The sequence below is a fragment of the Thunnus albacares genome, chromosome 11, assembly GCF_914725855.1.
Source record: "Thunnus albacares chromosome 11, fThuAlb1.1, whole genome shotgun sequence".
In the NCBI taxonomy this organism is placed as follows: Eukaryota; Metazoa; Chordata; class Actinopteri; order Scombriformes; family Scombridae; genus Thunnus; species Thunnus albacares.
In genome coordinates, this window is record NC_058116.1 from 7,861,577 (window position 1) to 7,878,343 (window position 16,767).

Genomic DNA, 16,767 nt, shown 5'->3' on the forward strand with positions numbered 1-16,767 from the left:
ATAGGCAATAAATGAAAAGTGCAAAGCAATAATCGCCTTTGAAGTTCTTCCCTACATGTTACACTTTGTGCTGTCCCTGTGTTATGGGTGTATAAATACATAGAGGTCTGTCTGCATTGAGGCGATAAATTAAATTTTAGCTCAGCAGTCAGCACAGTAGTCAGTACAGTCTACGATCTGGGAGACTATCGTTCAAGACCCGGAGTGGGGACCTCCTTCATAAGATAGTTTATCCATAAACACTTATTGTAACACTTTAATTTTCTAAAATTGATTAAAAAAAAAACAAAAACAGGATTTTTAAGCCTATTTCCACTTTTATTCAAATACAAATACGAATACAAATAATTTTGCCGCCTCAACAAATACAGATACAAATACTGGGCTCTCTGCACATCCCTATGGGAAACATTGTTCCCTTTACTACTAGAGCCAAAGTTTTACTCTAACAGTTCTGGATTAATCATAAAGAAGGGTATACACCTATAATGGACAGAGAGCTGAGTCAAGCATGGAAAAAGTGGGAAAGTGATTCGACTCATATCACTTCCCCTAGATGGTCTGAAAGCAGTGGAAGTGGTAGCTCATTTGTAGTCACAAAGAGAGAACTACATATACTTTGTGATGCTTCAGAGAAGGGATAAGGTTCAGTGGCATATCTGAAAGTAGAGGGCAAAGATGGATATACCCATGTTTCCTTTATGATGGTTAGATCACATGTAGCCCTTGAAATCTCTCTCCATACCTTGTCTGCAGCTATCTGCAGCCCTAACAGGAACCCAGCTGGCTCAGTTGATTCAAACTGGGTTAATACTCCCTCTCCATCAGACAATTCTGTGGACAGACTCCACTGTAGTCCTGAATTGGCTTCAGTCAGAATCACGTCGATACAAAGTCTTTGTAACCAAAAGAATTGTAGAAATACTTGAACTTACCTTTGCCACCCAATGGAGGTATTGTATGTAAAATCAAACCAAAATCCGGGAGATAATATTACAAGGGGCAACACCATTCAGGAACTAATCATTCAAGACTGATGGCACAAGGGCCCATCATTCCTCTACCTGCCTGCTACCCAATAGCCTACTACACCAGCTCCTGCCCAGGAGATTTCCTCTGAATTGAGAAAACCTATGTTCTGTGGTTTCACACAATCTAACAAGTGCCCTGTCTTGCCTGATCTCTGTTAATACAACACATGGAAGGAAATGGTGGAATCCACAGATAAAAAAATGAAAGAATCCCCTCAATTAACCACCATTGATCCCTCAAACATGACTTGAGCCAAAGCAGAGGCCCTTTTACTCTCACAGACCCAATGTGAGAGTTTCCCTGAGGAATTCCAGGCCGTGAAAGCTGGTAAACAAATTTCCTCTCAGAGTTGTCTTCTACCCTTCCCTCTTTAATTTGATAGTGTTCAAGAGCTCATCATAGTAGGTGGTAGACTTAGACAGATAGAAACCTTAGATTCAGATGTAATTCACCTGATAGTTCTTGATCCCAAACATCCCACAACCTGCCTCCTGATTAAACATTATGATGAACAACTTCTTCATCCTGGACCAGAAAGGGTCTTTGCAGTCATCCACTGTACTTACTAGATTCCCTGTGGTAGGTAAGCTGTGAAGAAACATCTGTAGTCATATTATAAATGTAGGCAATGGCGTACAAAACCTACCTATCCTAAGGTGGTGGACTTACCTCCCTGCAGGCTGTGACTATGAAAGCCTCCCTTTTGGTCAACAGGTGTTGAGTGCTTTGGTCCACTCAACATCAAGTTACGGAGAAGACAAGAGAAAAGGTGGGGAATTTTGTTTAAATGCATAACCACTCACTGCACTCATATAGAGGTACTCACCAGTCTTGATACTGACAGTTTTCTCATGTCCCTTTGCTGTTTCATTGCCTGTAGAGGGTAACCCTATGAGCTATTATCTGACTGTGGTACCAACTTTAAGGGAGGAGAAAGGGAGTTCAAAAAGGTATTCTCCACCCTCAATCCAAATCTAAAGGAACATTTAGAAAAACAACAAATAAATTTCTGCTTCAATCCACCAAATGCCCCTCATTTTGGTAGTATGTGGGAGAGAGGTAAGATCAAACAAGTCTGCCTTAAGGGTCATATTAGGGACTCAAATTCTAACTGAAGAAGTCTTAAAGTCCAAACCATTGGATATGTATTTGTGGATGTAGCTGGTCCTGATCCTACAACCCTAAATCTCCTCCTCATGGGAAGGAGAGATGCCCCCCTCCCTCAAGGAGTATATGCAGGTACTGAGATCCTTGGTAGGAGACGATAGAGACACAGCCAGATATTGGCTGGCCTGTTTTGGTCCTGATTTATTAGGGACTATCCCCCCAACCTCCAAATCCTTCATAAAGGGCAGAAAGACAGCTGTAAAATGGATGAAGGAGCAGTGGTTATGAGCATGGACCCTCAACTGCCAAGGGGTTTGTGGCCTTTGGGAAAAATAACTCAAGTGATGCCAAGCAAGGATGGAAGAGTTTGGACCATGGAAGTTACCATTAATTGTAAGCAATATGTTAGACCTGTGGCCTGATTAGTAACCCTTGCCTATGGAAAACCTGTCAGCTGAAGACACCTATTTCAAATTAGCTTAAGATTCAATTTCAATTCAAATATTTAATATTTGAAGGGGTAGCTGTTCAAAAATCTCAAGCTTAAATGTCAATTCTGTGAGACCAGGGGTGGGTGGAGAGATTCACCTGTTAGTGCACAGGGGAGGAGTGTAGATAAGGGGAGGTTATATAAGGGCTGGGTGTGTTCTGTTCAAATCCTTTGTCTGAGACCATGCTGTGACACCAGTAAGTTTGTTTGAAATGACAATTTGTTTTAAATAATTTATTGTTTACATCCTTTGAGTTATGTGTACATGGTACACATCCTAATTTAAAGTGGGTATCTGACTTCCTAACAGATCATGATGTATTGTTTTGGAGCTGTTTGATATACCTACCTCTGAGTAAGGCAGAACTGTGTTGGCTCCACCTACAGTATACTTACCTGTGAGATAAAGTTGAGACCTGTAAGTAAGGCAAACTGTTTAAATTTAAAGGAGAAAGTGGTTGTGTATTTGTTATCCTGTATTTACTTATATTTTCTGTAAATATGATCCTGATGAAGGCTTGAGAGATTCCTTCTTAACCTTAGTGGATGCATTAATAATGTAAGCTAACTTATGTACTTTTTGTTTATTATTCCTAATTATGGTATACATGGCAATATATTGATTTTGCCCATATATTGAAATCACCCATTCATCCATTCCCCTCACTCAGTAAATGGTTAAATGGCTCTTGGATCCTTATGTTTAAATGTGCTCACTGGTTTGAGGATCTATGGTCCAGTCATCCTTATACTACCTAATCAGGCAATAATAATCTAATTTACATCACATGTCAAGTTTAGAATATGCAGTCTTTTTTCAAAAATCAAGTAGTATCTTCTCGATTTCTTTATAGTAACAAATTCCCTCTTTGTGTTTCAACTGACTGTGATTTCTTGCTAAGATGCAGTGGAGAGACAGTGAAACACAAAGGGAATTTGCTACTGAAAGACAGAAATGAATGAATGAATGCCAATTTGATTTGTCTGACTCAGGTTGCTGAAGGCTCATATTAGCTTCAGGTGAACTTTAGAATGAATTTTTGTGTGGAGCAAGGACTGCAGATTTCTTCCAATGGAATCACTTTAGGAAGGGGTCCCTTCATTGCCAGTATGCACAGAAGGAACAATTATAGTGACCACAAACTATTACAATATACGTGTGAGTGTTATTTGAGGACAGACTTAAAAAATGTGGACCTATTCTTTAAGCTTATTCTGGGACTGAGCTCTCATTTTGCATTAACCAGGTGCCTTAACCAGGTGCCAATCTTTAAACATTAAGGTTGGCACAGAATTTTAAGAGAAAAGAAGATAACCAAGCTCAGTGTGAAACTTGTCCTTGACCTAGCTACTTACCCCTATCATGCCTATAACACTGTTTTTCTGTAGTATTCCTATACGTTTTGTCTCATTTGTGTCCCCATCTTCTCAAGTCTCCTGCTCCTCTCTCTCTCTCTCTCTCTCTCTTTCTCTCTCTCTCTCTCTCTCTGTGTCTCTTCTCCTCCATGGCTGACTGCTTTGGTCCAGGCTCAGGAGGCAGAAGTGGCTGTGTATGCGGGCCCAGCCTAGGCCCGGCCTGCCCAGCGTCAGGCTAAGTGCCTCTGACAGCCCACCGCACAGTTATTAACTGTGATCCGCCACCACAGGGCCTGGGCAACCCCGCGCCGAGGGGAGGGTCCACCAGAGGGCTCTGCTCTAAACACAAAGACTGCTTTCACCTCGCTCTCAGTCTCCTTTGCACTCCACCATGTACCCTCCTAACCCCCCCATGCACCCGCTAATACATATTTACATCATTTCATATACTGTGCATACAGTTTTTCTAATATGGCCCTATTCATGTGACTCTGGAGCTGCTGGGAAGCTGTTCGGCCAAACGCCCAAGCCCCTGACACTGATGGGCTGAATAAAAATGCTTTAGTAAAGGACAACTGTGAAGGTGGCTCTTTTATGAAGGATTACTGGAGGGCATATACATAAACAGACCGCTGTAACATACAGCCAAGGCATGTAAAGCGCTGCCTCGCCGGCTTTCTGTTGCCTATGGAATGCTGTCCATAGACTTGTGGCTTTCATCCATATAGGTGGTCTGCAGCACTGTTTGTCCTGCACTCGCCCTCCAGTATCCCAGCCACCCCTTCTCTTCCTCAGGATGTGGGAGACCGGAGAGCCATCAGCTCCTTCAAACAACAACACAACACGGGTCATTAGATGACAAAATTGGGAGAGAAATAAATAAATGTTAGTGAGGGGGAGGACAGAGAAAGAGAGAGAGACAGACAGAAAAGGAGAGAGAGAGTGAGATCCATAATGACAGTTGACTATGTTTAGCCCCCAGAAAGGCATTGGGATAAACAGCAGCTCGTCCTAGCTAACAGGAGGGCTTTAAGTCGCTGAATTGAAAACCCCCAAAGCCACTTTTTCCTGCCCACATTGGCCATAATGAGAGCCCCACCATTCAATTGTTGAATAGTTGAGGCTTTTCCCTTTGAGGTGACTGGCTTTAATATAGAAACACGACATACACAGTGGAGCAATGGACGTCCCCAGCAGTGTTCAAAGCTGTGGCGGGATAAGGATACGGCTGACATGCATTATTCCTTACAAAAGCTGCCCTTTGTTTGCTTTATGCTCAGATCCCACAAATTGTAGGCTTTGTCCGTCAACATTTCTTATTTCGGGCAGAGTCCTTTTTTTCCCTCCTCGCCCCCCCTCTCTCTCCTGCTGTCCTCCCTGGCCTTGGTATGTGTTGATGCTTCACGACATTGATAACTACACACACACTGAACACAGTCAGATGACTTTTTTGTTGTCTGTTTTAATTCATCCTTGCTGCTGCTCTTTGGAGGCTTGTAGGAAAGGAGGTAACTTGTCACTCTGAGTCCTGATCAGCTCAGAGATGTAAAACTCAACCCAGATTGTCAGAATTTCATGATGATGACACAGTCAATTAAGTATCTACCTATGAAAGCCTTTCCTTGGCCTTTCCCTCCCACTTTTATGAATTTATGAATTTATTTGAATTTTACAGAATTAGATCAGAATTATATTCTCTTACTCAGCAGTGAAAAATCAACTGACAGTGTGAGTAGGGGGTATGTTTTGGAAGATATGATTAATATGAGTCACATTTTGGATTTTGGAAGTTTTGTAGCAAAATCTCTAATCAATATGTATGATAATTAAGAAGAGTGGCTGGTTTCCAACAATGGCTTCAAACTGCAAAGACGTTATCATAACAGGGGCATTAATACTTGTATAAGCTTTTATACTTACAAGCAGATTTTAAGCATTTTTCTTTTGTAGTAATAGTAATAGTCTGAAAGAATGGCAATATGTCAAAAGCGAGCTGAATCATTTTTTTGGGAAACGACTGTAACATTTTTATGTTCTGCTTTGAGTAATACTTCAGTGTCGTTTTGGGGCTGTTCTCTTTACAAACCCTGCGTCTGACAGGTCAGGCACCATTAACTGAGCACACTGCCATGTCAGAGCAGGTCATAACACCCGTTGGCGCCACTACACACAAACATACACACACACACACACACACATGCCAGATTGCCCAATTAGCCCTCCTTTAGCCTGTGCCTCTCTTAACCCTGCAGCTACGCTTAGAAGTCATTACACTCAGGGTCAAGTGTGATCCCTGTGCTTATCTGCATCAACAACTGGCAAGTGCAGGCACACACACACACACACACATACTACACAGACGCATACTTACTACACAGACCTCTAGCGAGTCTTGTGGGTAATAAAAGGTGATTTAGGGAGGCATGTGACTGAAGAGGCAATGCTGCCCTCATGTGCTCTACAATTTGTAATTACAAGTGGTTAGAGGATATTATTTGTGGATGATTTGTAAATCCCCAACATAACTCTTATCTTCTCAGGACAAAATGTCTTAAAGAGGGTCATAAACAGAGGTACCGCATTTTACAGTATGCGCCCTTATCAGACATTTAGATCCTCAACGCAACTTATGTGAACTGAATAAACAGAGTGGTAACACATCTGCTTTGTCCAGGTGCAGAGAGAGAGAGATGTGCTTTTTCATTTAAACAATACATAAAACACTGGTGGAACACTGGTGTAGGTCTTTTTTTGAATTACAACCCAAATTAAGTGAACTGAGTGATCCAGTTCATGCACAGGCTTTGACGTTGTGTGGTTTGGTGGCCTGAAAACGGTTGGATCTCACTGGTCCTATTAGGCAGTAATAGCTGCAGCATTCAACTGTGAGGTGAAACAGTGAGATGTTTTATCTGAGCAGGATCACAAAGCTTCTCTTCTCCTTTCTGAAGCCTCTTCAGTCTGAAAATGACTAAAGGATGTGTGGTGGGTTGAAGAGGAAACTCCCTTTACCGCAGCCCTGCTATCTCTGTGGGAGTTCATTATACACACACACACTGGCCACACACATACACATGGACAGACATGCATGCATACACACAAGAATACAGAGACATACTCATTCACAAGCACATATTGTATGCACAATGAGCACACATGCTGTATCCACACACACACACACACACAGTCTCTGAAATGAACACTGTTGGGCAGATGTGCACACCATTCACCACACTATAAATTAACCATCATGAATATGTTTTTGTGGACATCCCCTGCCCCACCCATGCAGACAGACTCCCCGACAATCTTCCACCCACGGTCCCTCCACCCACAAGGTGTGGGTGTGTATGTCGGGGGGCCAGGAATAAAGTGACACAGCTGATGTCTACGACACTGAGCCACTTGTGTTCAAACGGCATCTGTGACAGTAAAACAGACAGTGAAGTAAAACCACACAGAGAGGTCACAGGATCAGCACATGACAAGGGTTGTCCTACTCGCATGCACGCACGCACGCATGCATGCACGCACATGTACCTATACACATGTGTGGACTGACAGAATGCAGATCGCTAAATGCTCCTCTATTTTCACCAGCTATAGTGCTATCTAGTCTGTTTACTTTTTGTTTCTGTGCAGGTAGTGTACAGTGGGTTTATCAGAGCTCTGTAATGTGAAAAGGAGTCACTCATAGTCCAGAGGATTGTGACCCAACTCTGCAGTTCCCCCTTACGGAGTGTTTAGTGTCTTTCGGCTCATTTCACCTTTATGGTCTCAGTTCACTCTCACTGCTCTCATCAGGCAGCTGTTTTCACTATTAAACTTCTAATAAACACACTTTATGCTACCAGCAGACAGACAAAACACTACGCTTGTTCTCACTTTTAAGATCTAAAAATCAAATTGATCTACACACAGTCATACATCTTTAATCAAGCTTTTCACCTTGATAGGTTCACAATTTTTCAATTCTGTCTCTAAAGAACAGTCAGGTGAAATGATTTTCTTTGTTTCTTCTTCTTTCTGTTTTTCTTTCCACAATCATTCCTCCTGGTAATACTGGCCATTAGAAGACCCCTTATAATGCACAACTGTACAATATCCACAGTCCTCCTGCTGTGCAAAAATGTATTTGAATGTTTATCTATATCAGAATGACTGTGTGGACACATTGTGGATTTTGTTCCTCATGACTTACATTAAAAGCACATTTGAAGGGGATCGTTTAACAGCCAGTATGAGCAGGAGGAATGATTACAGCAAGGAAAACCTCTTTCAGTGTTCATATGGGCACCTGATTGTTGTTTCAAGACAGACTTGAAAAATTGTGAACCTATCCTTTAAAAGATTCCCCTCAAATGCATTTACAATGTAAGTGATTTTGTGCAAAAATGTAATTTAAAGTTTTGAAGCTTCCATGAGGCTTCAGCAGTCTGAGTTAGTCATATCAAGTGGATATCTGCCACATTTACAGTCTTTTTAGCATCAAATTCCCTCTTTGTGTTTCCTCAGTGTTTCGCTGTTGAGCTGCGGTGGAAGTACAGTAACAAAAAGAGGCATTAAAAAGACTGTAACGTTGAAAGATATCTACTTGATTTGACTCATTAGGACGACTGAAGCTTCATATTAGCTTTAGATGAAATTTTAAATACATTTTTGCACAGAGGGATGACTGTGGATTTTGTCTCCCATCACTTACATTGTATGTGCATTAGTGATGGATCTTTTATTGGTGCATATGAAGAAGAAAAATGATTACTGAAACTGAACTGATGATTTTTGACAAAACTATTTCAAAGTTCATTTGGGCACCTGACTCTTTTTAAGAAAGACTTGAAAAATTGTGAACCGGTCCTTTGAAGATAGAATTATCAATCAATATCCCTGATAGAGCTGTTCTAACACCAATGAAACATCGGGGCTTTTAATGTTGTTGTTGTTGTTGTTGTTGTTGTAATTGGCTAAAATCATATATACATCCACTGATTACAAATAATTCAATTTACATTCTATTTATTAAACGATAAATTGAAAATAATTTGTTTTTACAAATCCATACTCTATAATTTGCAAATTACCATGACTCAGGTAATGACATTCAATTTAAAAACAAATCTGTTCCCCAAAACCAACGAATCTGGGAAAATTGTCCACATATGGAGTCACAAAATTCAGATTACCAGAGTAATTTCTACTTATAAAAGGTAAGAAGGCCAAACATCCTTCTCATAACCTCTTATGTAAGAAACATGATGTACGTGGTGCAGCCCTTTCTCCATGACTACATGCAAATCCAAGGACAGAAAGTCCTTCAGCCTCTCACACAACACTCCTTCACTCCCTGCAGCTTCAGCCTTCCTTGCAGACCAGGGTTACTACTTATGGGCATTACCCAGGACTCTGATGTCATCTACTGGTGACTTTGGGGTATGACATCTCATCACAAATTGTAGAAATCTTTATTCATAATGTCAGTCAAAAGTACATTATCCCCTAGCACACTCAGTAAAAATGGCCAAATAATTCACATTTAAGGCCATGACACTCATAAAAATTAGGAGGCAGCCTTGCAGTCGATAGTAAAAACACAGAGAAAGGGAGTCCTAAAACCACATTAAGAAAATTTTTTAAACCACGAGAAACAAAAATGCGAAGGTGAGTTCTTGCAAACCAAGCAGCCTCCAGTCAAGAAGAGCAATACCCAACAGGCATGCTGAAACCTCAAAGTCCCTTTGATAAAGATGAGACCGGCCCAGAAGGAGAGGGGGTGCAGACAGTGTCAGATGGGTGTAAAAACAAACCGTGGCACAGGAAGAAGTGCAAATCGCCATTCCTCCAAAATAATAAAATTTCACTGTTTAATTAAAGAGGTCAACTCTTACCACAGTGAACCTGGAGGTTGTGTGAAGCAGACAGTCAATCCTATCACAACGTGTCAAATGCAAACAGACAAGTAAGAGCCAACATAAATTAGGAAAAACACAACAAACGGATGAGCTTTGTTCTTTCCTATTTACAAAGTATTATTGAACAGGAATCTGACCAGAACAAAAACCATGTCATCGTTCAAGAGATGAAGCTGCTTGTCTTACATTCATTAAAAATAATGAAGGGGGGGAAAAAGGGACCAAATGGAGAAACTTCTGGTCTTGCACAGGTTGGTGGAAGTTGTTCAAAAGTTCTTCAGATGTCCAGTTTGTCAGTAGCTCGTCTCTCAGCAGATGTAGTGAGCTGTAACAGAGTGTCTTCTCCAGAGTGGTAAAGTGGTTGTCACATTAGTAGACAGTGTTTGATCCTACCACTTCACTTTGAAGCAAATAAGAGATTTTCTTTTCTTTTTTTTAAATAAACAAAGGCCTTATTACAATGGAAAGTAGGGACCAAAAAAAAAAAAAAAAAACCCACAGCTGAGACATGGCATCCTTTCCATTTAGAGTCTTGAAATAAAACATCAGCAATTGTGCTACTGTGGGCAAAACAAAGAACATTAAAAAGTAAAAACTAATTGGACTCAAGCCATCCTGAGTGAGAACAATCTGAAAAAAATAAATACACCCTGGCCAGAATTACAGATCACACTTCTGTTGATTGAAGGTGTCTCTGTGTGTGTGTGTGTGTGTGTGTGTGTGTGTATATATGTGTTTGTGTGACAGATAACTAAGTCCAGGCTGTGCGTCTTGGTGTGTTAGTATCCTTGTAGTCCGTTGTAAACCTTCTGTACAGAGCCCTGTTTCAGAAGACTCCGAATACCTGCAAGAACAGAAGGATCTTTATTAATGACGCATTAAAACGATACAGTTTGAAATATCAGATCAGTTACAGAAATGTTCCATGATTCTGGTTACTGAACTATTTCTCACAAATATTCTGCACCAATTACGTCTCAACTTAAAAGAACAAACAGGGTTTATGACAAGTTATGTGGGGGAGAAAATGATCACATCGCAGTTCTCATGTATAAATTAAGGTAACTATATATACTGCAACAGTATTATATTTAAATGACTAAAAAGGCTCGTACTCATAATTTACTTTGAGAGAAAGATTAACTTTGCAAGATAATTTGTAATACGGTACTCCAGCGATTTAGCATTGCACTTCTATAAAGTTAATGCAGCAGAGGCAGAGATATCCTGACTTTCAGTCCCTAGTATGGGTTAAACTCACAAACATTTCCCGTATTGCAACTAATAGCATCACTTTATTAGACTTTCCCTGCCACATAAATGACCATATCATGACTCCACACCCCCAGTATGTAACAAAGGCACTCCTTAATAAAATCTGTTGCCTCCAAGGCCAAACAGACAACAGGGATAACATGGTCAGGTGTTACCGCTGGGAAATAATCAGAAAATAATGTTTTATTGATCTGATTCACCGGCTTTATCACTACCACCGCTCCCTCTCTTCATTCACTTTCTAGCTTACACAACCACAGCTGCTCACTCGCTCACTGGTGCTCTCAGCTCTCTCTCTCTCTCTCTCTTTGTTTTATCTTTTTAAAAATGAGTCAGGAAGCCAACAGCAAAGCCTAACTTTATTTTTAACAATATCAAGCGAAGACAAATGTCCTCCCCTCCTCCTACTAACGTCTTTGTATTCCCTCATGACAGAGTTGTACAGCTCTGATCAGTCTGATCACTATGCGCTACTTCTATTCAAATAAAGGGTGGACTGGCATTTTCACCGCACCGCGTGATTTGTTCTGAATACGGCCTTATTTTCTAAACTCAACAAAGCTCCTCCAGAACCACAGAAGACATCATACAACTGTTTTCAGAGACTAAATCAGTTCTTCCCATGACTGTCCATGAAGTTCCTCTTTAAGGTAAATTGTAAAGTAACTTTTCCCAATCCTGTCAGGATCACGTCAACACCATCGCTCGTTCTCACCATCTTTCTGCTGCTCATCCAGCTGTGTCTGAGGAAACTCCACATCGAAGGTGATGATGAGGGAGCCACGGATATTGATGTTGTCAAAGTTCGGCAGGCCCTCTCCTTTCTTCCACATCCGAGCACCAGGCTTGGTGACCTTGTCTCTCACTATATGGACCTGTCAGGCAAAGACAAATGCAACCTGTCAATTTCACTTAAACTGCCACATTCAATCACATAATCCTCTTTTCTTGATAATATGGAACTTCACACCGTCTTTAAAGTCTGACTTCTGAAACAGTCACAGCGGATTAAAAAAAAAAAAAAAAAGCTCCATATTAGGCTAGCCTTGTAAAAAGTAAAATGTAAAATGTAGCGAACCTTGTGTCCGTCCAAATGCGCAATATCCATCTCAAAGCCGACCAGTGCCTCCACCAGGGAAATGGTGACGTTGGTGTACAGGTCATCTCCTCTGCGTTCAAACACAGGATGTCTAAAAAGAAAAGAATCCCCATTACACGTTACTGTATGTGACTAATCTAATATTTAGCAATATCAGTGTTTTGTTGCACAGACACAAAGTAGAGGTTTCAAAGTAAATAAAGCTCATTCATACTTCAACACTTTGATGCGGAAACGCAGATCTCCAGGCTCGCCATCGATGTGAGGTTCCCCTGAGGTCGCAAATAAGACGTTAAGCACAGGTAATATAAAAAAACAAAACAAAAATAGTTTATATTAAGCTTTATGTAAGCTTACCTTCTCCGATGAAAGGGTATTCCATCTCATCTCTCACTCCCTGTTCAATTTCTACCTCCAAAGTTCTCTCTTCATTTACAAGCCTGTGTTTAAGAGCACATCACAGGAAACATGTGTTGTTATATTATGCTTGTGCAACTTCTTTCCTAAAAGATTATTACAGCTCTGATATAAACAGGTGATCCTAAATTGCTACACTTGAGTCAGGAACATCGTAAACACATTTAAAAAAAACTATATAAATGTGAAAAGACTCTCCTCTAACGATCTAATGTGTCCAGATTCAAGATGTGACAGTTAAATATTTCTGATGTTATGTTGTTAGAAAATGGCCACAAAAATACTTTGTGATTAGTTGGTAGGCTTCAGTTAGTAAATCGAGTTTTTATGACAATATCTGGGCTGTAATTCAATTTTAAATCATGATTCTCAGCTTTGATGAGGATGTATTGACAAGCTATGACTTACTTCACATTGGGACACTCATCGCAAACCATCTCTTGTGTCATCTGGAAGCGGCCAGGTCCGAGCTGCGTTGTCCTCATCTCCTGTCTGCAGTTGCACTTCCTCTTTCCAGGGGCTTCTTTGGCTACAGGCTTGTTACGTACAACCTGTGCAAAACAGCAGGATATAAAAAATTTAATTAGATATAATTTGTGGTAAAACATGGGTAACGAGTGCAGCTTGTTAATTGAGAGAAATCTCTTCACCTCCACAAAGTTCCCAGAGTACACTTCTTCAAGCGTGACCTCCAAGTCTAGTATAATGTCATTTCCTCTGGGGATGTTCCTGTCCTGTTGCTGTCGGTTGCCTCCAAACATGAAACCAAAGTCGCCAAAGAAGCTACAGAGAAAGGAGAGAGTAAGAGTAGTAGTAGGTGATGGTTGTAGTAGCAGCGTCAGCAGCAATCTCTCATTAGAAGCATAAATATAGGCAAACAAACAGCTTAATCTGCTGTGATTTGATCCTATTAGACCACTTTTTGGTATATTTAGTAACATTATATCTCCTATTTATAGGAGCAGACATGTGGTAACAGCAAAAACTCATTGCCAGTTATTTCATAACCATATTTTTTGTCTGTAAAAAATATCCACGAATCACAAGTTACGTGTAGAAATTGTTGGAAACAAACACTGATGATACATTTTTTAAATATCATTTCTCAAATCAGGTATTCGCCTCCATTGTATATCTGTAGTGGCAGAAATCTCAGAAGGCCTGAGCAAATAAATCAAAACTGCATAGGTAAAATAACAAGGATTTTTTTGAAATTTGAGTGAACTGATCATTTAAATTATAATAGCTGTTTGGCTGCACAGTTAAGAATCCCATTGCTTTTTAATCCTTTATAAAACCATATGAGCTAATGTAACAAACCTGGAGAAGATATCGTTGTGTGAGCTGTGGTGACCCTCTTTGAGTCCATCTTCACCGTATGCGTCATACTGTTTCCTTTTCTCCTCATCTGAGAGAACCTACAAATAAAAGCCTGTCGGTCACTGAACAGCCAAATTCTGAAGTGTTTTTTTTTACCTGCATTTCTTACAGCGTGTGGAACCAATAAAATAAACACATTTTCAATACAATGCAATCTCCAATATATCAGTATCACAAAACACAACCTCATATACACATGACTGATCACTATGATTTCCAAGTGTGATATGAACATTACAAGGTACTCTTACACGAAATGATCATATACACAATATCAAAATATTCATTTTACAGTTTGCACAAGAAAGGTCAAAAAACAAACAAACTCTGAGCTAGGGGGAGTTACAGTTCATATAAAGATTTTAAACAAAAAACAGGTATTCATAGTTTTACAGACTTTGGATTAGAGGAAAATCGAATTGAATCAATGTACTGTTTGACCTCCTTTGTGAAAACCAGGAAGTTGGTGTTTTTACTTGCAAATTTGCTTTCATGAATGTGACATTTAGCCAATAGGATTTGTAATATATAGCTGGAAATGCTATCTAGCGTTATCTTCTAGTAGGAAACACCTGCACAGCTGATATGAACCCACTCCCTCTCATCCACGTCTGATCTTCCTGGCTGCCAAACGTGCTGCGTAACAGCCAATCAGATGCAGCCACACGGTCTAGTTGACCAATCACAGAGGCCGTGCCGTTTCCAACAACAAGAACCGAATAGCTAGCGCACAAAAGACTTCTGTAACGACGCTTCGGGCGCTTCCGCACATAGTCACATATTTCAATACAAAATCTGCAACACGGTTTGCCGACAGCTATGTAAAAACAAACGATCACTTGCGTCAAAATGAGTTTATCTCCTGCTATCACTGGCAGTAAGCACACAACAACAGCTGGACCCACCTCATAAGCTGCTCCCAAATCTGCAAATTTGTCTTGAGCTTTTGGGTCGTCCTGGTTTCTGTCGGGGTGCAACTGGAGAGCGAGCTTTCTGTAGGCCTTTTTGATGTCCCTGATGGATGCACTCTTGCTCACACCCAAGATCTTGTAGAAATCTCGCCTTCAGGAAAGATAACGCAGACGTTATTGACGACACAGAGGTACGCATGGTAAGAGCAATGTGTCCGATCCACACATGGAGAGCGGATCTGGACCAATCACAGAGGAACATGTGTACCAGCTGGCGATGCTGTTTCACCGCTGCGTGTGTGCGTACGCTCCCACCGCTAAACACTTACCCCGCAAGCACCACCGTGATCACATAAAGAAGCAGGCAGCACACGGTGCAGAGATTCATCCCTTTGGCAGCCATATATCCCTCTATTTCCTAAAGAAGGGCCCGAAAAAGAACAGCCGGCTTCTGAAGGTTGGATCCTGCTGCCAGTCACAAGCCTTCTTCCTCCTGTCAGAGAAATCCCTCCCACTGGATGTCGGCAGATCCGCCCCTTGGACAAAACTCCGCCTTCCATTAAAGAAATACCGCCCATCCTACTTTTGAGTAGTGGTTTGCTGCTAAAAGTGGGACATCTATGTTTTAATGTAACTCCAGCAGAAAGAGTGTATTTTTTATTTCCTTTCTGAATTCATACCTTTCAACATTGGGCTTTGAAAATAAGGGACACCCCTATGGAATCAAATATGGGTCATTAATATTTTGAGCTTGTGAAATGGTTTGTGAATGTGTAAAAATGTTTTGTGGCTGTAGAAATATTTTGTGCATGTGTGAAAGAGTTTTGTGCACACAGATATAATTTGTACATGTGTAAAAAGTTTTCGTAGCTCTAGAAATATTTTGTGTATGTGTAATTAAAATTTGTGCAGGGATATTTCCAACAGTGAGGTTTCACAAAATCTGAGAGACAAACACACAAATTTCCTACCTGTGTATGTGACACTGAAGTTACAAGCAGGGCTTAATTTATAAATCAGGAGGTCACGGAATGCCAATTTTTTTTTTCCAAGATGGCAAAGTCATGACCCTCCCTACTCTGATTGTCTAGTAATTGTTGCTGTCATTGGTTGGGTTGGTTGGGTTGGTTAGGTTTAGGCATGAGGAATGAGATTGGTTAGGGTTAGGGTAACAATATCAGGGTAAGCCAATCAGAGGCAGAGTAGGGTGGGTCATGACGTCGCCATCCTGGGAAAAAAAAATTGCTTACAGTAATCGCATACCAAAATATTTAGACACCAAAAAACATTGAACCAGAACAGTGGCATACCGTCAGCCACTTTTCAATCTCAGCACTACTGTTAAACCACTTGCCAGGATACAGTGCATCTACTGGGCCTTGTATTCCCCTATTCCTTAGCCTCATTAAACATCATCATCATCATGCTCATCATCAACCTCCTAATCAATCATCAACATTACACAGCAGAGAATAGTAATAAAAAACGTATGCCTACCTCTCTGTTTATTTGTCTAGAACATCCCACAAAACATATTTAGCCGCATTAGTTGTCAGAAAACAATTATTTGCTATGTAGAGTAATGGCGTCCTTACCAGTGAATGAAGTCATACTTCTTCTGTGTGTGCTGTTATCTGAGCTTGTCCGTTCTTTGTTTTGGTAGCCGCACCGGCCATGTGTACCTGTTAGTGCATGTGAGTGCATGTGAGTGTGCATGTTAGTGCATGTGAGTCATGGATGTATTACATCCATGGTGTGAGTCCCTCCGTGTCCTCCATGTCCATTTCCAAG

The 16,767-nt window shown here is 40.7% G+C and overlaps 1 protein-coding gene across 1 annotated transcript; it reads right to left on the reverse strand.

Annotated features, from left to right (window-relative positions):
- Nucleotides 1–9,428: 9,428 nt before the first annotated feature.
- dnajb11 (DnaJ heat shock protein family (Hsp40) member B11) lies at nt 9,429–15,553 on the reverse strand. The gene is made up of 10 exons (XM_044366524.1): nt 15,306–15,553; nt 14,971–15,127; nt 14,006–14,103; nt 13,336–13,468; nt 13,094–13,236; nt 12,626–12,708; nt 12,483–12,540; nt 12,248–12,359; nt 11,885–12,044; nt 9,429–10,738 (listed from the first exon to the last, which is right to left on the reverse strand). Exons 1-10 carry the CDS (start codon nt 15,377–15,379, stop codon nt 10,674–10,676), a joined length of 1,083 nt encoding a protein of 360 aa, XP_044222459.1. The 5' UTR covers nt 15,380–15,553; the 3' UTR covers nt 9,429–10,673.
- Between the last annotated feature and the right edge of the window lie 1,214 nt (nt 15,554–16,767).

Coding starts and splice junctions, on each gene's coding strand:
- dnajb11 (XM_044366524.1), bottom strand. CDS start 15,379: ATGGCTGCCAAAGGGATGAATCTCTGCACCGTGTGCTGCCTGCTTCTT. Junction 13,469..14,005: donor CACAACGATATCTTCTCCAG/GTTTGTTACATT, acceptor CTTTCTCTGTAG/CTTCTTTGGCGACTTTGGTT. Junction 12,541..12,625: donor ATACCCTTTCATCGGAGAAG/GTAAGCTTACAT, acceptor TTGCGACCTCAG/GGGAACCTCACATCGATGGC.